We start from the raw sequence: 21,075 nt of genomic DNA on the forward strand, positions 1-21,075 counted from the left end.
ATCACAGTTCAAAGAAAGCCTTGGCAGGAAAGTCTGTGAGACTCTTTATCTCCAATTAATCACAGAAAACTGGAAGTGGCTTTGTGACTTGAAGTGATAAAGCACTAGCCTTGAGCAAAAAAGAGCTCATGGAGCTGCCAGTGGCTCACACCTGTAATCCTAGTTACTCAGAAGGCTGAGATCTAAGGATTGCGTTCAAACCCAGCCGGGGCAGGAAAGTCCAAACCCAGCCTGGGCAGGAAAGTCCGTGAGACTCTTATCTCCAATAAATCACTAGAAAACCAGAAGTGGCGCTGTGGTAAAAGTGGTAGAGCGCTTGCCTTGAGCTGAAGAGCTGAGGGACAGTGCCCAAGTCCAGAGTTCAAGCCCCATGACCAAAAACAAAAAAGAACTCAGGGACAGTGCCCAGGTCCTAAGTTCAAGTCTCACAACTGACAAAAAAGAAAAGAAGGAAGGAAGAAAGAGAAAGAAAGACAGGAAGGAAGGAAGGAAGGAAGGAAGGAAGGAAGGAAGAAAGGAAGAAAGGAAGAGAGGGAGGGAGAGAAAATTCATCAGTTCTATAAGGAATATACAAACTGATTTCACAAATCTCCCACATTACTAAACTAATAAAATTTTAGGCCATGTTCATAATGATGTCTTAATAGAAACAGCATCTCTCAAGGTTACTTACATACACGTTCCCCAAATCACACTGGTGAACCGCAGTGTTATGTCATAGCATTGCTGAGAACTTAAATAGATTATACTTAGTGATGTCCTTCTCTAGACTAACCACAACCAGATCAAAGCTCTCCCAAAGAGAATCATGAAGAAAAACAACAAGCTAGTCCGTGCTCATAAATGTCTTCAAAACAAACATAATCAGTCTCTATTATATAGTCTCAAAATGCAAATAAGTTTGTGACACAAATAACTAGCACCAAAGAATAAATATTATATGCATCCAAAAGAATAGTCTGTTCATTACTTCCAAATCTGGTTGTGCATCAATCTCCTGGAAAACATTTAAAAATTATTTAATTCTCTGGTTCCATACAAGACCTTTCAAACCAAGTGGTGGTTATAGGTGCTGCTCCAGACCAACTACATTTTAGCAAATTCTCTGGGTTTTTAACATTTGGGAACTCTGACTATGAGAATCCTATGCCTAGTTCAAAGGAGAGCGGCTCATGTTTGTTGAAGCAGTGGTAGGAGAGGAAGGTAAAATCTAATATGGAGGGCACATCTGGTCGAAGTTGTATCGAGATCACAAATTAAACTATCCATGCTCCATATTACATTACAGAGTCTCCTTAACATCTCACAGCTCTCTTCATTCTAGTTATAGTTCAACAAGAACAGAAAACTAATTCACACATAAATGAAGTATATAGTTCACAAAGCAGTTAATTATATTTACATTTAAAACCAGAAAATGAGAATATAAACAAAGCATACCAATCTTTTCTTCTACATCCTGTCAAGGGAGGTTCCTTTCATGGGTTTTAAACAGTTTTTAATATTATCTGAGCCACAATAAAACTTTATGTAATGGAGATTAGCTAGGCAACGATGTTCTCATGGTTGACTGCCGAGTTTGTAGTTCATGCCACTTCATTACATTTTGCTAAGTATTTCCCTCTTCACGAAAAGGATTAGTTTTCTTCTCACTTATTTGAATACTCTTCTTAGGTTGTGAACATGAACTAGGTTAATCTCTTTCTTTTAGCATATAAAAGATGAACAAACAAAACATTCATTTTATTTTATTTTTTTAAAATAGAATACTAAATTTAGTCTTAGAATTCTCTGTTTGGGAAGTTTCCAGTTACAAGGTCTTGGCTTCCCTTGAGCACAGTTTGAAACAAAATAATGCAGTTTGTTCCGGGCTGGAACACGCAGAGTGGAGTGTGCAGGCAGAGGGCCCTGGCTTGGGGCCAGGGCTTCAAACCTCCTTACACTGTCACTCTCCTCTCTGCTTCAAGGGCTGCAACACAGCAAACAATTTAGTTTTTCTACTTCAGAAGAACTGGGAAAGCTTTGCACGCATCACTTAGGTGCCAGGACCACCACACAGGCTGGAACAGCCATGGCAAGGTGGAGTTCATCTGGAAAAAAGTAAAAATGAAGCTGATCTGAAAACCTGCCCTATCTACAAACTGGCCCTTTCTCAGGTCACAAGACCAGATGGTTCAAGACAATGAATGCTGTCAGGGGAGTGGGAGGGATGGGACAGCGTAATGTTGGGAAAGGATCCAGAGCTTCCCTTGAATATTGAAGCAGATATAAAGGGCCAGACTGAGTGGCCCTGGTGAGGACACAGAGGTATCACCCATTACTCTTCAGGTCCCCAGTGCCCAAGCCTCACATTCTCTGGGACAAATTTTTGTTACTAGTTGGAGAGAAACTGACAGGGAAATGCATCTAGTTTTTCTAAGATACCATCACAAAAGTAATCATTCTTTTCAGTTACAGGAATCACACAAATAATGAGGTGTGGAGGCTCAATGACTTGTAACAATCTGGCCTCCAAACTACATCACCTTCCTAAGTATTTGTTTGAAAAAGCATTTGCTGGGTAAGACAAAGTACATATTCCTTAGGAAAGTAAATATACTTTTACCAATATGTACCTGAGCATTCTGTTTTAGAAACTTCTTCCAGTACCTTAAAATGTATAAAAGGGTCAATTAGAGCTGGGATACATGTGACTCTGCAGGCACAATGATCACTGCAGAGCCAAGCTTAGGGCAGCTGGAGTGGGGTGGGCAGAGATTACACAAACAACAGGCTAACTAACAGCGATGAGAGAAATGGAGCTTTGGCTAACAGAGCAGTCTGCCCGTTAGAAACTCACACGTTGGCCTTCTGTTTCCCCAGTGCCTAGAGTGGTGCAGAGCTCACAGAAGCAGCTTGTTAAATCTGAAATGAACAGCTTAGATGTGCACACAAAGACAACACCAGGCTGAGGCTCTGTCATTCAGACATGGTTGACAGAACCATGACACAGTATGAGGTAGCCAGAGGGACACTGGCCTGGGGCCAAGAAAAGTAGATTCTACAGCTCATCTTAAACAAGGCACTTCAACTTTCTGGGTGTCAATATTCTCATCTACAACAAAAGGAGAATAAAACAAGGTAACTGAAAGGACTAATAAAGAAAAATGACACATATATATGTATATGTATATATATATATATATATATACTTATTTATATACGTATACATATATTCATGTAGTCATATATTATATATTCATATATACAAATACATATGTATATACGATTGCACAGCACCTGACATAGTACATAGCTTGGAAAAGTTAACTTTAAAGAATTTTAACATGCCTGTAATCCCAGCTACTTAGGCAGCAGATATTGGAAAGATTGTGGTTTGAGGCCAGCCTGGGTAAAAAAGCTTGTGAGATCCCTAACTCAGGGATATACCTGTAGGCATACTGCCACAGTAATTCAAGAGGCATAGGTAGGAGGATTGTGATCTGAGGCTGATCTTGGACAAAAAAACTATCTGAAAAACTAACTCGAAAAGTCCTGGGAGTATATCTCAAGTGGTAGAGTACCCTAAATTCAAGCGCTAGAACTACTGGAAAAAAAAAGAGTAGGGGGGAATCGGTATGGGGGCTTGCCATATGAAGTACTGAGTGTGCAGTTAAATAAAGACGTTCTACACTTGTATTCTGCAGATGCTATCACCACATCTCTCTGGCAGTCCTGGAGTCACATAAGAAGTTTCTTTAACTGCTATAAAATCAGCTCTCATCGTCTACCCAAACCAGTAGTGCCCAGCTGCACCAATTACCCATCTATCCACCAGCTTTAGCTAACTGTTTTTGGCTCTTGATAACAACTTACAGGAGCTAGGAATGTGGTGTAGTGGTAGAGTGCTTGCCTAGCATGCATGAAGACCTGGGCTCAATTCATTAGTACCACATAAGCAGAAGAAGCCAAAAGTGGCACTGGGGGCTCAAGTGGTAGAGTGCTAGCCTTGAGCAAAAGAAGCTCAGGGACAGTGTCCAGGCTCTGAGTTCAAGCCCAAGACTGGCCAAAAAAAAAAAAAAGAACTTGCAAGTTTCCTTTATGAGGCAGATAATTCAAGATATCTCCAAGACAGTCCTGTTTGAGGGCTCTAAAAACAGTGTGAGAAATGGCATCCAATGAGCATAATCTAGTGGTGAAGACCTTTGAAGGGGTGCAGATTCATCAGTACACACCATTTCTGGCTTCTCTTCCTTCCCCAACACTGTGTCATAACGATCTATTCGCATACAGCCTCTCCTACTGACCAGGATGTAACTTCAGACAAGCTTCTCCATCTCTCGAGACTGGCTGGCTGATATGTAACTAGACAATAATGTAGAATGTGCAGGAGTGCTGATAGAACTATATGCTATCATCTCTATAAAGGCCTCAACTCTGATCTATCTGGTATCCATGGGATTTCCAAAAAGCAGTTATGAGTTAACTTAGTCACGACAAGAATATCGAAGAAAAATGGGACCTTTGTGCTACAGGAAAAAAAAATCACTTTGCTGTATTTACATTAGAGAACAAGATTTAGCTAAGTCTTCTCTATTTATCATTTATAAAGGAAAACAATCAATATACATTAACTGAGCAAAAAGAACAAAAACTTACGTTTTTCTTATACAGAATATAGCAATGTTATTGACCAAGACACCTTGGAATGCATATTTTCTAACTGAATTAAATATTGTTGAATTTATCTTTATTGACACACAGTCAATTTAATAGAAGGCAGCAATCTGGAATGTTCTGACAGCTTCTATCTTTCAGGTGCTTGTTGGCTCTGAGAAACCATTAAGCCTACATCTTATCAAACTTGAAAAAAAGGGATTTGTCAATGTATTACAGGCCACGACAATCTCTATCAAGAGAAGGCATCAGAAAGCCCAGGTTAAAACAGTCTTCCAGGTCTCCATTTCATCTATAAGACAAGGAAATAAAAGGCAACAATAGGAAAACTTGTAAATTCAGAATCTGGAGAGGTCAAAACGCTTGAATAATATTATTCAGATACTTTATCCCCAGCGGAATGTCACCTTCCTTATCAAGGTACTGATGACTGGATGTGAGTCACAAGGAGAACCTCACTTCCCCCAAAAAGGCTTCTACTGGCAATTAGAAAATTCAGAGCAGCACAACCCCTTCCTCAACTTTTGTTTAAGTCAAAGTAATACACATTTATAATCTTAACAACAAACTAAATAGTGGCAAAGGCTTATATTGAGAAGCTGTTTTCCACTACATGATTCTCAGTAGTCACATTCAACACAGGACTTCTCTCCTTGTTTCTGAATAATTGCCTCTTGGGTTTATTTTTAAACATTAAAAGCTGATCTCTTGTTATGGTATTTATTGATTTATAATAAATATATGCACATTTACAGACTTGGTGCTGAGCGTTTTGTAGGCATTAATCATTTTAATTTTACTTAATATGGGATTGTGAGTGACCCAAAGAACAAAAGCTGTTTTGGGGAAAGGACTGAGAGGAGAGGGACTAGACAAGAAGTAGATAATTCTCTTGAGGGATTTTATTCTAAAAGGGGAAATAAAAATGAAATGAAGGGGGTATGGGTCAAAGAAGTATTGTTTAGTTGATAGGTTTGGGAACTACTATATCATACTGGTTAGCTCCAAAGAGTGTGGCAGCAGAGAAGGACAAACTGGTACTGGACAAAAGAGCTGATTGCTGGGGCAGCACAAAGGAGGGCATGAAGAAGTAACGTTCTCCCAAAGCCCCTCTGAGCCATCTCTAAAACTGCAGTCCCTCACCACCTCCACCCACTCTGCTCAGCTGCCATCCTTATGCCTCAGTTCTTACATCAGCGATGGTACTGTACACTTAACTTATTACACTGTGTTTCCTATACATCTATCCTACCACACTACAAGCTTCAAGAGGTCAGAGATTTCTGTTTTGTTCCCTGTTGGCTATGGTATCCCCAAGGCTACCATAAATACTTTACGGGACAAAATCAGGTGGACAAGCAAAGTGATTGGCCCATTGGATGACAGATAGATCACCCACAAAGGGAAAGCAAAGTATAGAGTACTTAGAAAGTTGAAAGGTGTGGTAGGGGCTGCTGAGATTCTCTTCTAAGGGCTTCTATCAGATGGATATAGAATTCTGGGTTGGAAAGTCCAGAAGTCCAAAACACTGCTTCACTATCTTTCTGGTTTCTACAATTGTTAATTCACATATAACATTGATTCTTAACCTTTGTACAAAAATGACTTTTTTCCTATTCTGAATGGTATAAAATTTCCTAATAAAAGAGCCTGGTATCTTATTTTCTGACAAATTACTTTTCAAAAGCACACACACATAAAGAACAGCATATAAACAACTTAAGAACTCAAAACTTACCATGTAAGCCAGGAATCAGCAAGCTAAAGTAAAAAGGCCAAAGTGGTCTCCTGCCTGTTTCAGTAAATATAGCTTTGTTGGAACATGGCCACACCTATGAGTTTATCTATAGGTCAAAGGCAGTAGTTGCAACAAAGATAGTGTGGGCTCCAGAGTCAAATATTACTTGGTACTTCACAGAAAAAGTTGTTGAACCCTAACCTAGCTTGAAACAAAAAACAGTCAGTGGAATATTTGTCTAGCAAGCATAGGACATATATTTTAATCTCAACGCTGGGAAAAAAAAAAAAAAGTTAAAACTGCCAGGTGCCAGTGGTTCATGCTTGTAATCCTAGCTACTCAGGAGGCTGAGACCTCAGGACTTTGACTTTCCTATTTATACTTCCCATTTATCTATACTCTGCTTTTATCAGTTGAGATGGTGGGGGTAGGGGGGGGTGTCTCACAAACATTTGTGCATTGGCCTGGAACTATGATTCTGCCAATCTCACTCTCTTGAGCAGCTGGATTAGTGTGAGCCACAGTGCCTGGTACATGTAAACTTTTTTTTTTTTTTTTTTGTCGGTCGCGGGCTTGAACTCTGGGCCTGGGCACCGTCCCTCAGCTCTTTAGCTCAAGGCTAGCGCTCTACCACTTGAGCTACAGTGCCACTTCCAGTTTTCTGAGGGTTTATTGGAGATAAGAGTTTCACAGACTTTCCTGCCCAGGCTGGCTTTGAACCTCGATCCTCAGATCTCAGCCTCCTGAGTAGCTAGGATTATAGGCGTGAGTCACCGGCACCCGGCTTACATTTAAACTTTTGATCCACTTAGAATTTCATTTTGCCTGAGAATTTTTCTTCTAACTTCTACTGACAGAAACTACTGAGAAGGTTGCCATTCTTCACAAATACTCCTGTGCCTTCTCTATTGCTTTTTTTAAAAAACAAACCAGAAACTCATGTATAAATGGTCTATTTCTAGGTACTCATAGTCTATTCTATTAGTCAGTTTGTAGTCTGACAGATGTTATGGCCAGCACCTTTATTACTACATCTTTAGAAGAAGTCTAAATATATTTTGGTGATTCTCTCTCTCTCTCTCTCTCACACACACACACACACACACACACACACATATTATTTATTATTTACTTACTTTTTGTTAGTTATTTCTTGCTGGTCCCAGGGTTTGAACTCAGGGCCTGGGCGTTGTCCCTGTCTCTTTGGTGCTCAAGGCTAGAGTTCTACCATTTGAGCCACAGCTCTACTTCCAGCTTTTTCTGAGTAGTTTATTGGAGATAAGAGTCTCATGGAGGGGCTGGGAAGGTGGCTCAGTGGTAGAGTGCTTGCCTTGCATGCATGAGGCCCTGGGTTCAATTCCTCAGCATCACATAAGCAGAAAAACCTGGAAGTGATGCTGTGGCTCTAGTGATAGAGCCCTAGCCTTGAGCTGAAGAGCTGAGGGACAGCACCTAGGCCCAGAGTTCAGAGTTCACGACCAACAACAACAACAACAACAAAAGAGTCTCATGGACTTTCTTGCCCAGGATGGCTTTGAACCGCGATCCCAGATCTTAGCCTCTTGAATAGCTAGGACTATAGGCATGAGTAACCAGTGCCTAGCTTATATACTAATTTTAAAATTAGCTTGCTGGGTACTATGTCAAACCCCATTGGGATTGGAAATGAAATTGTAGTTAATAAATGTATAAATCATTTGAATGAAATGGCATCTTCAAAATACAGAAATCTGCCTATTTATGAACACGGCCACATTTTTTTCTCATCTATTAACCACCACAGACATTTTCACTTTAATAGAAGTTATATTAATAGATTTGCAACACATTTCTAGACTCAACCCATCTTAGTTACTATGAGACTTTAAAGATATTTGCTTCCATTTTGTCTAAGATTTTAAAGCCTACAATAACAAGTAATATTGACTAGCAATTTTCCTTATTTTGACTACCTCTTTGTGTGGCTGAATGTCAATGTTATACAAGTGGTACAGGAAAAGCTAGGAGTAATCCCTGTTTGCTCTAGTCTTGGGTTTTTACCTAAGATTTAAATGATCTGTTCCTTTAATTGTCTGATAAATTTATCTATAAAGTTATGTGGGTTGACTGTTTTATCTAGATAAATATATTAAAATGTAGACTCAAGTTCTATAAATTACATGATTATTTAATTTTCCTATTTCTTTTTGAGTCAATTTTGATAAATTACATTATTCTGTTGATTACACTTTAGTTTTTAAATACTAGCATAAAGTTGGTAACAATATTTTCTTACTAATTTTAAAATCTCTGCTACATCTGTTCCTTAAATTTGTTCCTTTATTTCATTTTAGTTTGGAGAAGGAACAGAAATAACTTTGTATGTTTTTCTACTACATTTATATGAACAAAACTACACAGAAGGTACACTCTTCCTTTTCTGTAAAGATAGAGAAAAATAATGGAATCCGATAAAGCTGGTGTAGTGAGAATAAAATGATGAAATATGTAATGTGTTTAGGATAGTGAGTGGCACATGTTAAGGGCCCAAAGCACCATTACAATACATTTGATTCTACTGAGATGAGTTTTGTTCTGATGAAGCTTTATAATTCAAAGCAGCAGTGACTAATATAAAATATGCCCTCATTTCATTCAGCCTTTTAAAGAGGCAATGATAAATGTGACAGGCAATATTTCCATTCTGAAACTCAGTCTGAATCTTGATGTCCTAAGATTGTTAACTACACAAGTAAATTACATAAAATAGAATGCAAAACAATACACAAAGGTGAGTATATTGTAAGCTGTCAGGCTTTTGTCACCCACTGTGTGTTATGAGCCTTGAACATAAAAGGGAATCAAAAATAATGAAATTATAATGAAAATCTAAAGAAAATTCAAGAGTCTCACACAAGTTTCACTATATGGTATCTTTTATTCATGGGTAAATACAACTAATTTTTACCATCTTTTTTTTTTGAATGCCAATACTGGGTCTTGAACTGGGGTCCTGGGCACTGTCCTCTACCTTCATCATTCAAGGCTAGTGCTCTACCATTTAAGTCACAGCTCTGTTTCTGGCTTGTTAGTAGTTAGAGATAGATCAGGAATCTTATAGATTTTTCTGCTCAGGCTGTAATCCTGAACTGTAATCCTAAAATCTTAGCCACCTGAGTAGCTAGGATTACAAGCATGAGCCACCAGCATCAGTTGTTTCAACCATCTTTAGTAGAAGGATGATGCATTCTACTCCCAGACAATTTCTGCATCTGTATTACTAACAACAACGAATTTGAAAACAGATATTGAATGGGTACTGAGGTCTGTGATTTAATTTGAAACACATGAAACATAAGATTGAATTTTTTTTAAAGCCAGGGGTGTAATTTAGCAGTAGACAGTTTGGCTAATAAGCAAGAGTCTCTAGGTCAAATTCTCAGCAATGAAAAAATAAATAAATTAAAAATAAATAATTAAAAAATAAATAAAAACTACAGTAAGAAAGACTGGTAAATGGTAAAAACAATGTGCAGATGGATAAATATGTAATAAAGTAACCTCAGCTAATTATTATTGGTCAAAAATAGATGTAATTATATTAATTTTCACTACAAAGTTATTTAAAATTTTCTAGAATGATTGAGAATTTTTATAATAAAAATAGGGAAAAACAAACTATACTAGTCAAGTAAAAGAAAACTAAAAGAAATGTGAAAAACATGTTATATATAAAAATTATTACACTATATAGTTTATTATAATTTATAAAAAATATTAAAACTCCTTTTGATAAAGAGGAAAAGATATTAATAAGATACACAGGAAGTAAACTCATGGAAAATAGTTACTTCTACCAAAGAATTAAAGAAAATAAAAAATGCTACTTTGACTACTTTATTAGAAAAAATACACACGATTGAGGAAAGGCTGAAGTAAAAGTGTTCCACTAGGGCTGGGAAGGTGGCTCAGTTGGTAGAGTGCTTGTCTTGCAGGCATAAGACTCTGGGTTCGATTCCACAGCACCACATAAGCAGAAAAAGCCAGAAGTGGCGCTGTTGCTCAAGTGGTAGAGTGCTATCCTTGATCTGAAAAACTGAGGGACAGCCTCCAAACCCAGAGTTCAGGCCCCACAACCAACAACAACAACAAAAAAGTGTTCCACTATACACAGCTGGCAACATTCACTGGAAAACACACATGGTTGGGGAAGTAATCTGGTGCTCATTAGGTTCTTAGACCTGGTGCTCCCACTCCTTAGAGTATCAGCTATATCAATCAAAAGAAGCTAAGAGATGATTGTTGCAATATTATCTACTAGAGATTAACTTGCAACAACCTAAAAACAGTCAGAGGAGATAAATTTTAGTAATGGTGATATAGCTATATAATGGAACATGGTGTACACATTAAAAAAAAAAGGGGGGGGCTGTGGCATAAATGGTAGAGTACCTGTGTATCATGTGCAAGACCTTGGAATCCAAGTCCCAACACTGACACACACATATAAAAGACAGTAATGAAAGCTTAGGTGGAAAGAAGTACAGTGCTCACAACACATACTCAAAAGGAAAACTATTTATAATTGATTGTGAGACTATAAAAATATGTGAAATGTGCTTTGACACTATAAAGCAGCATGAATAATGAATGAAAATGATGTATTACCATATGAGGGGAATGTGGCTAATTCGTTTTCCTAAAATTTCTTTAATCTTGCTGCTAAGTCCTTCTATTAGAGTGTATCACTGAGACGCCTGTGTGCACACTGCACTCACCGTGCTCAGCTTGCTGCAGGCAAGGAGGATCCGGCGCTCATACAGCATGCTGGCATACAGATGTAGCATGTTGTTGACATCCACAGCCACAAAATATTCTGTCAGATTTCTCTGAGAAAAAGAAGAAGGCAAGGTTTGTGACTGCTTTTGTTTGTTCTTATTACAAGCAGTACCTAATAACAACACAAGAAACAGAAAATAATAAGAAAGCACACACTCTTCTTCCTCTGTCCTGTTCTTTCTAACTAAATCACACTCATGTATAAAGTCATGAATTTTTGCAAAGTTGGAAGACAACTTGGAGATGAGCAGCAGCCTGAGCAAATGCACTTTTGTGTGGTGATTATAGTTTACAACACAAGGTCACATATAATACCATGTTTGCTTTTCATGTGAGTCTGAAAGGTGAGAGAAACAGGAATTTTATAGTCTCACAAATGAGGAAACCAAGGTGCAGGGAGATTTGCCAAGATCAAATGGTCTAATAAGCAATGAAGACAGGACTGCTGCTCAGATCTTCCAGCCTGAGGCCCTAGAACTTTCCCAAGGTACTATGTCATGTAAAAGAAAGCACCCAGGGACCAAAATGCTTTCCAGACAGGACCCATTTCTATCCAGCAGATTCCAGTTTCCAAACCCAAGCATGTACTTGTCCTATCCACACTGCCAGTGTCCACGCTTCTCCATAGCTTACAGTCTCCAAAACTGTTCTCCCATAATTAAAGCTACTTTAGAGTTACAACTTCCAATATTCCTCACTTAAAAAAAAAGACAAATAGCAGCCAGTTGTGACAAAGCAGTTAAAACACTGCTTTTGTCTCTGGCCTGATCTTCATTCTTTAATTAGTCTTACAGATTGGTATTCTTTAAATTTTAGGAAAAAATTCAATGTGTTTGGCTTCTACAATCCCTTCTATAACCACTTGACTTTAATAATACACATGAATATGCTAATTTCTTCAATGTTGCAGGTTTTCAATGCCTCACAATATAATCCTCTGCAAATGAAAGAGGGTGTGTGTGGGGGGAAATGGAACACTATTGCCAGGGGCTATAGTTTATAATGATTGAAGATCTATAACCCATAATTTGAAGTAAGCCAGGTAGATTTTACATGCAAAATAATGTAAAGTGCTTTTCAACAACATTATGGCTTGTGAGTTAAGAATAAGCACTTATCTTATGATTTATGATTGTTTGACTGGAGTTACCAGGTTAACCACCAACCTTTATAAATAAAGACCATGGGAAATAGAAGCTCCATATACTAACTACCTTATCATGTGCCAGGTACTGCATCAGGCACTCTATGCAACCTCATGCAATCATCACAAAAATCCTGTAGGCATTATTCTTTTCAATACAGATTAAAATACTGGTGACATTCAGTAATTACAAGAGTCAGGCCTGACTTTAAAGCCAATATATTTTCCCTTAAGCCTGTCCATATGAAATATTTTCAACATCTATATGTAGAAGGTTTTACAGAGATTCACTTAATACTGAAACCACTTCTTAGACACATTACTCTCCCTACTTAACAATGAAAAGCAGGCACAGAGAAGTGATATTTGACAAAGGTGAATTAAGTGTGCAATACACAATTCAATCTTGCATTTTTAAATGCCCTCTAAACTATAGGTAAAACTAATATTCAGAAAAAAGTACTGAGTGTGTGAAAAAACAAGACTAAGATTGCTTTTAAAAATTACTGCTACCTCATTTACTGAGCAATCCTATGGACTAGGCAATAGATAATTGACTTGTGTTCTTTCTGCCATAGAATAGGCATTACTAGTCCACTCTTGTTTTTGTTTTTGCCAGTCCTGGGACTTGTGAACTCAGGGCCTGGGTTCTGTCCCTGAGCTTCTTTTGCTCAAGGCTAGGACTCTACCACTTGAGCCACAGCACCACTTCCAGTTTTTTTTAAATGTATGTAGTACTGAAGAATCGAACCCAGAGCTTCATGCATCCTAGGCAAGCACTCTACCACTGAGCCATATTCCCAGCCCATTATGTCCACTCTTTAGATGGGAAAACTGAGGCTCAGGAAGATTAGTAATCTAAGATTATTCAGCTAGAAAAGGTAGCAGTTAGGGTTCAAAACCAGGTTTCCTGAATCCACAACTCAAATGTTAACATCATGCCAACATACCTCTTAACAAATACAATGGCAGAATGGAACACATACCAAAGGCAGTTAGAATTGGGTAAGAAGTATCTCTCCTGCCTGTGCGCAGAGAACACTAAAGTTAATGTCAGGGTGGGGTTCGTGCTGGAGACAGTGACATGGCAGAGCATTTCTCACCAACAAAAATATAAGACCCTCAGCTGAGCATTTCAGCAAAAGCTTAACTGCTGATGAATTACATGAATTTTTCTTTTAAGAGAGGATGGAAGTAAAAAGAAAATAGAAATGAGGAGCTTAAAGAAGGCCAGAAAGCCCATTAGCACTTTTGACAGATCCAAAGATAACTCTGAAGCCACCAAAACGTGGCCTCAAGAGTCTGCCAAGAAGTTTCACGCTGGGTAGAAATATGTTACACAGCTTGTCGTCCAAATAGGGAGACACAGCGTCAGAGACAAATCCTGTGCCTTATTTTGGTGGGAGAAAAAAAAAAATTACAAGGATACTTTTGTGGATGGCAAAGGGAACATTTCCCAAATAAAAACACTACTTGACTGGGTAGGCCCCCCATTCTCTGTCAGGATCCTGAGCAACTCAGGTACCTATTCCAGAAACTCTACACAGGTATGTTAAAAATATGTAACATTTAGCCAAATTCTTTCTAAACTGTCATGTACTTTTTTTGGTATTTCTCATCCCATCTGTGCTGATTACCAAGATATTTGTGTCTAAACAGAAGCTGTCTTTCTTTCTTATCTGCTTCCTCCCCTGCTTCTTTCCTTCTGGGATGCCACCCGCCAGAGCGGATGGGACTGCCAGCAGCCCCAGCCTAGGAACCTCACTCAGCCAGCCTTGGGGCAGGGAGGTCCTGAAGCACTTGAAGCTCCTATCAAGCCTGGGCCAGAGAAAGCCCCCTGGAGACAGGAACCTCCTCCTGTGGCTGTAAAGAATTCAGTTGCTACAGCCAAGCCTTTTCAGACTTGCCTTGCCCTTTTCCACACCCAGGGCCTTCACATTTGCTATTTCTTCCTAGAATGCTTTTCTATGCCCCCTCAACTACTTGTCAAAAACCAGCCCCAATGACACCTCCTCCTGGAAGGCTTCCTGGCCTCTTCATTTGCCAACCTCTCCTTTGCGTTTCCATAGCAATTTGTCCCTATCTTACAATAACTCCATTTTAAGTATGTTTTTCCAGTAGGCTAAGTCCCTTTGCTAAAATTACATATCCCATCATCTAGTAGTTGGTGAAAGAATGAATCAAGTGAGTGGTGGAAGCAACTGACTGAAGACTAGGGGCATAGTATAAACATAGCCTGGTAGAGACAGTGCAGTGTATGTACCAGGAGGAACACAGAATTTGACTTTAGAAAATCAGGCTCTGAGTCTGATCAAGTAATCAACTACTTGATAATGGTGAAGGACACACAAATAAGTGGCCCTGGGGACTGTCCAGAGTCAAGAAAAATAGCTGGGGTTGAGGGTGGAGGTTAAGAAGGGGCTTGTCAATGTATCTGTGGCTACAGATGAGAAATGTAAACAAACTGGTGGTCTGTTATTCAGACAACAGGCAGGACAAGGGGAGTGCCCAGAGAAGCAAGTAGTCAGTTCAGAACCAGGGCCATCAGATTTCTCCTATGGGTAACATCAGAGCACAGGAGAAGAGTTTCTTCCATGGCAAACTATCCTTGGTCAATACTATAGCCAGGCCAGGTGCAGCGGCTCATGTCTGTAATCCCAGCTATTTGGTAGGAAAACATGGAAGGATCACAGACTGGGCAAAGGATCAGACTGGGCAAAAAAATGAGATATTATCTCAAATAACAGGCTAGAAGCCAGTGGCTCAGACCAATAATACTAGATACTCAGGAGGCTGAGATTGAAGATCACAGTTCGAAGCCAGGCTAGGCAAGAAAAATCCAAGACTCTTATCTCTAGTTTTAATCACCAAAAACCTGAAAATAGAGCTGGGCTCAAGTGATAGAATGCCAGCCTTAAGTGAAATAGCTAAGGGACAGTGTCCTGGTTCTGAGTTCAAGCCCCAGTACTAGAACAAAAACAAATAAAAAAGCCAAGCTGAGCCTGGCCAGGCAGGACTAGGCTTATAGTTCACCCAGTAGTTAGGGAGGTAGAGGTAGGGAGGTCAAAGCCCAGGCTGCCCCAGGTTAAAAACAAAAAACAAGAACAACAACAACAAAAAAAACCCCATAAGACCTTGTATGAAAGAACAATAGCTATCAGAAGCAAAAAAAGGCTAGAGGAATACTTCAATTGGTAGAATGCAAATACAAGGGCATGAGTTCAAACTCTAGTACTACCAAAAAATAAAATAAAAAAAGGATATATTTGAATTTATAAGAGAAACAAAGCACGCTCTCTTAGCACGTTCCCTTAGTGGACTAAGTCCTTGACCTCCAGTTTCTGCCTCCTATAACCAGATAATGAACACGAACACACACACACACACACACACACACACTTTCAACTTCTCCTGTGTGCCTAGTGCTATTCTGGGACCCAAGACTATAAAAATAAAGTCCCATTTTCCAGAGCTTCATCTGGGGGGGTGGAAGGACTATCAGACCCAGAAACCCAGTATGCAAAGCACTGTGGTCCAGGGATGACAGAGAAAAGCAGGTTCACTTTGCTGGTTGATGCACAGGGGTGAAGACTTATTTTACACAGAACAGAGATAGAGATAGGGAGGTGAGAGGAGACACAAGCAGGTGAATGGAGGAAAAGGCAGAGCGAACTGAGTGCAGCAAGGCTCCCTCCCTCTTAGGGAGCCTAGACTCTGCCCACATTCTGCCAGTAACAGGGAGCCATTAAAGGAGCAAGACATGATCGTATTTGTGTTTCAGAAAGGTCCTTCTACGGCTCTAAGGAGGATGGACAGGAGCCAGCAAATGGGAGATGGAACAATCAATTAATTGGCTACTGCCATATTACAGCAAAGAAAAGAATGTAAGTGAATAAACAATTCAGAGAAAATCTGTAAATTAGAAGCACAGGACTTGACAATGAATTAGACTTGGAGAGGAGGGAAAAAAAATATCAGTGACCTCTAGACTTGCAAGTTACTGTGCATTGCACATGTCTACTTGCCTGCACAGTTTTTCAAAGAAAATCCATTACTGTTCAGTAACAGATAAATCCCCCCCAAAAAAACAAATGCTCCTGTCAGACATGCTGTGGCTGGCGGTCTAGTCCCCCGTCTAGTGTCCTGGTCTATCACAATACTACACAGTAAAACCTCAAGAAACACTCCCTTCAGGCCCTGCCAATTACTTCTCTGTAATTTACCTGCTAGGAAAGGAAAACTTGGCACAGAGGACTGTTTCCCAGGTTCTGCACTCAGAAAGTCTTGCTTTTCTTAGTGCCAGGCTAAAAGGACATTCCTTTCCTACTGAAACTCATTAAGTTCCCCTTCCTCCTTCCTCCGTGTGTGTGTGTGTGTGTGTGTGTGTGTGTGTGTGTGTGTGTGTGTGTGTGTGTGTGTATGTGCACGCGCGCGTGTGTGTGTGTGTGTGTGTGTGTGTGTGTGTGTGTATGTGTGTGTGAAGCAAAGCTGACCACTACATGGACTCAAATCCCAAGGGGACCCTGGATGCAATAGCCTGCAAGGTGAGTCTCAAAACAGCACAGCCACACAAAGCTGCTTAGACCTACAGTTTCCTTTTTTATCTCTACAAAAAAAAAAAAAAGATTGAAGGTCTTTTCCAGCATGTACCCTTCCGTGATTATCAACGTAAAGATGGGGAACAACACCTGGCATAACCCCTGTCCCTCCTCCCCGAGGAGAGCCCTTCTAATAGCCGCTCTTGCCTGCCTCCCCTGCTGTTCATGTACTCATCTAGGTGGCTGGGGACTTTGGGCTCACTGTGATCCATGCCTGAGGTTATGAAGCAGGTGGGGGTAGGGAGGGGCGGTAGGGATTGGAAAGGGTTGAGGCTGGGAGGGGATATAGTACAGCTTAGAGGGAAAGCGACTTAGGTTCAATGCCTAAGGGAAATGAGATAATCCTCCAACCAAAGAACTGACTCTAAGCTGGGTACTCCTTGGAGCCTTCAGAGCAGGTGTTAGTCCGCCCCACTGTCTGTCATTTTATTAGTGATTTTGACTCTCTACTTCATCCATAGCACAGAGAATAAAGACTTACTGGAGGGGTCTCCTAGACCGAGGCTTGGTTTTGTCAAAGGGTGTCATACCCTGAAATGCTCCTGTCCAAATTATTTTAGCATCATACAGTTTTTTTCTTAAATACAAGTTCTGTCTAGTCTGATCCCAAACTTCTAGGTTCAAGTAATCCTCCTGTCTCAGACTCCTGAGTAGCTGGGACTATAAGCATACTCCATTGTAGCAGCCTTCATAGAATAAAAAAGTTTTAAATCCTCAAGTGATTCTTTAAACAAAGAATTTAAGTGATCTTAATGGTGTGGGATTCTTAAAAAGGAATTATAGATTTGGATTCTAAAATATCAGCTGTGAAAGAATCCCACAAATTCACCAGAGCAATCAAATCAGAAAAGTATATTAAAGGAAGGAAAGCAGTTACCCAAAGGTCAGCTTTATCCTGCTATGTGAATGGAAAAACCATTAGAATAAACAATTACCTGACAACTCTTAAGAGTAACAATGAACTCCTCTATAATCTTAGCACTTGATAATATGTCCTTTACTACCATCCCAACTTTGTTTATTTTTTTAAAAGTCATGATGACTTCATAAATCTCTTCTATATCATGGTGTATCATTTGACAAAGTAGAGTCTGGGCAGTGTCACATGTAACTGTCCATTCTGAATGCTTTCCTAGAGTCATTAACCATTTGGTATGACACCGACAAGATAATTAAGACAGGTTTGTTTAATATTCCAAATGAAGGCTGATATGATAATCCATTAATCAAAGTAATCTTCAAAACCTGGACTTTAACAAAAAAAAACCCTTATACAGCCAGTTTACAATGTAATTATGAATACATATCTTTTCATGATCTGTGACTTTTTTCAATGCAGGTCAAGTGCTTAAAAATTATAAAGACTTATGCTCATTTAATTACTGGCTGCATAAAATTCACCCCTACATGTGTTATCTTGATAGAAAAAAAAACCCTGATGAGCAATTACATAGTGAGTTTTTCAGTGAAAAAAGAAGGAAATTATTTTACAAAGAAATTGTAGCAATGGGTTAGCTTCAACAAAGAATTAATTTTCCACCTTCATTAATATCTTATAGATAAATCAGCCCAAAAGCCAATGAAAAGGAATCCTTCTTTTTCCATTCCATTCTATTCATTCATTCACTCATGTCATATACTAAACAGCTACAATGTACTAATAAAAATACCATTTCCTATCCAAAGGAAGGGAAGATGATATACACCAAATACTGACAGAAGAGGCAAAACTTACAGTAAATGATTTCTTAGGTAGGTACAAGGGTGCAACAGAACCAGAGATACTAAACACAGAAGCCTCTCCATGCACAGGTCAGACTGTCTAGGTGTGAATCCTAGCACTTAGTTGTTAGACACATTACTCTGTCCATTTCCTTTGCTCTTCAGAACAGGCCTAACAGCAATACCATAGGATAGTACAAAGAAATGATAATGCTTCATCTCAGTTGAGTGTTCATTTTCTTACTCTTACATTAACTATTCTCTAACACTGTCCAGTTCTGAATATCAAATTCCATATCCCAAAGTCCATGCCTTCTTTCCATTGCTTGTTCTTTAAATTCAGTATGTGCCTTGGAGGAGACAATCGATAAATGTTTACAGAACATCGCCTGTATTACAGGGACTGGAGCTCGGCACTTCATTTGCTTGTACCAGTTCCAGGCTTCAGAAATATTGGTGTCACTGGGGCCTGTAAAGAGCTTTTTTGTGGCTCTATGAAACATACACCCATGGAAGGGATAGTATTGATTTTCTCAGTGAAGAATGTCAGCCAACATCTAGAAAAGATAAGTATCAGGAGTCTTGTTCCCTAGTCCACAGGTAACAGTCAAACCTCAAGAGAGGGCAGGACTAGAATTCTCTGAAAAAAGACAAGGACTACCAATAATAGCACCCGTGGCAACTGATGTTGGCCTTGCAACTTTACACAGAATCCTTCATTTGCTCCTCCCATTTTCCTTCATTAGATAAGGCCCCAGCCTGGTAAAACTCAGTGTGGCTGTCTCCAAAACTCATGTTCTTCCCATGACAGCAGACTATATCATATTAACAACCCCATGGCTATTGCTTGTTTCAATTTGCAAGGCAGCAATTTAGTCATTTTAAATTAGTCCTTGAAAAAAAATCACAAGAGATTAAAATGCAAATGTTAACATGGCTAGAGCTCAACAGTGATTCTGTGTCAAAAATCACACAAATTGGTCTTACAAAAGTGTAGATTGTCCTTAGAGGAAAAGCTTTCCTACTTCATTTTATATTTCGGATATTAATTTTTTTCATGAATATCACAGTTCAGCTGTAGGGGTGCAGGAAAGTACAATAGAATCAAAACCTTCTGAAGCTGGGATGGCTAACACCGCACCAATGAGCAAACCTTGGGTTGGCACCCTCCAGCCTTGGAGCTCTGGGGTCTGTATATATAAAATGGGGCATACGGCTACCTCTTACAGAGGAGTTCTAAGGATTAAAAGGGAATGAAGTATGTTAGGAGCCTGGCAGATTGGTATTACTATTCTGCTTAGAAACAAACAAGGCCAGCCAGCTCTTTACCAGTCCGAAAAGGAGGATTTAGGGAACAATGGGTCATAGACTGGAAATTGTTCACTAATGGCAAAACCAGCAGAAGGTATGTAAATTTTTTAAATGATGAGAGTAGCGGGAAGGGGACATAGAGTGTACATGGGAATTGGAGATGGGGCTATCAAGGAAAACAGTTTAAAAATGTTTTTTTATGTCAATAAATGTAGTATTGAAAATTGTCAGACCAAGTTCTGTGGTATTCTCAGTCCTAAAAAAGTGAAAAAGATAAGCCACCCCCAGGCAATTACGGTTACCATAACACAATTCACTATAGAAGAACATTAAAACCAATTCAAAATGTTTATTGAAAGGGAATGCATAGTTGAAACACAATTAAATGTGGTGGAGTAAGCATATATTTTTTTCTCAGATACTACTCTCCCAGAAAAAGTCACAGGGAAAGAATTTTAAAAGGCATAGGCCCCCCAAAGAATAGGAAAGGGAAACTATTAATGACGAAAGAGAGATGTCAAATTTTTAGAATCGAAATGGCAGATGTTACTTAAGAAGTGGCTCTCAACCTTAGGGGACATTTGGCAATGCCCAGAGACATTTCTGGTTGTTATGGTTGGAGGAGGGTGTGCTACCACTATACACTCATTAGAGCCCAGGGATGCTGCTGAACAACCTACAATGTACCAGCCAGCCTTGCACAATGGAAGATTACTGAGTACAAGCTACAGGAACTCCAAAACAGCCCAAGAAGTAGAGACACTGGGAACCTCCAAAGGCAAAGGGAAGAGTACATATGGAAACAGGAACAATTTTATGTTGATCAAGCATCTCCTCTCTAGCCTACTTAACTAGTCAGCTAACCTCTTGCACTCTTCCAGAGGAGTGTTTACAATTTGAGGCATAGATCAGAAAGGCCTGGGGATATCAGATAGTGCTGAGGATACAGAACAAACTATTAAACAAAAATGGAATTAAATGAAAGTAACCAAATGTTAATAACTCATAACCTGCCACTCCCATTCCACTAAGCTCAGAACATTGCTAATAAAGCATTTGCTCTCTAGGCATAAGAAAACTGACTAGTC

General features: G+C 39.4%; 1 protein-coding gene across 1 annotated transcript in view; it reads right to left on the minus strand.

Annotated features, from left to right (window-relative positions):
* Positions 1-21,075, minus strand: part of Dennd1a (DENN domain containing 1A) — a 480,539-nt gene that overhangs the window by 217,696 nt on the left and 241,768 nt on the right. Inside the window, 1 exon segment of the mRNA XM_042678648.1 lies at positions 11,152-11,262. Within this exon segment, the coding sequence (XP_042534582.1) occupies positions 11,152-11,262 (111 nt within the window).

The sequence above is a fragment of the Dipodomys spectabilis genome, unplaced genomic scaffold (genome assembly GCF_019054845.1).
Source record: "Dipodomys spectabilis isolate Male_0828 unplaced genomic scaffold, ASM1905484v1 ptg000046l, whole genome shotgun sequence".
Taxonomy (NCBI): Eukaryota; Metazoa; Chordata; class Mammalia; order Rodentia; family Heteromyidae; genus Dipodomys; species Dipodomys spectabilis.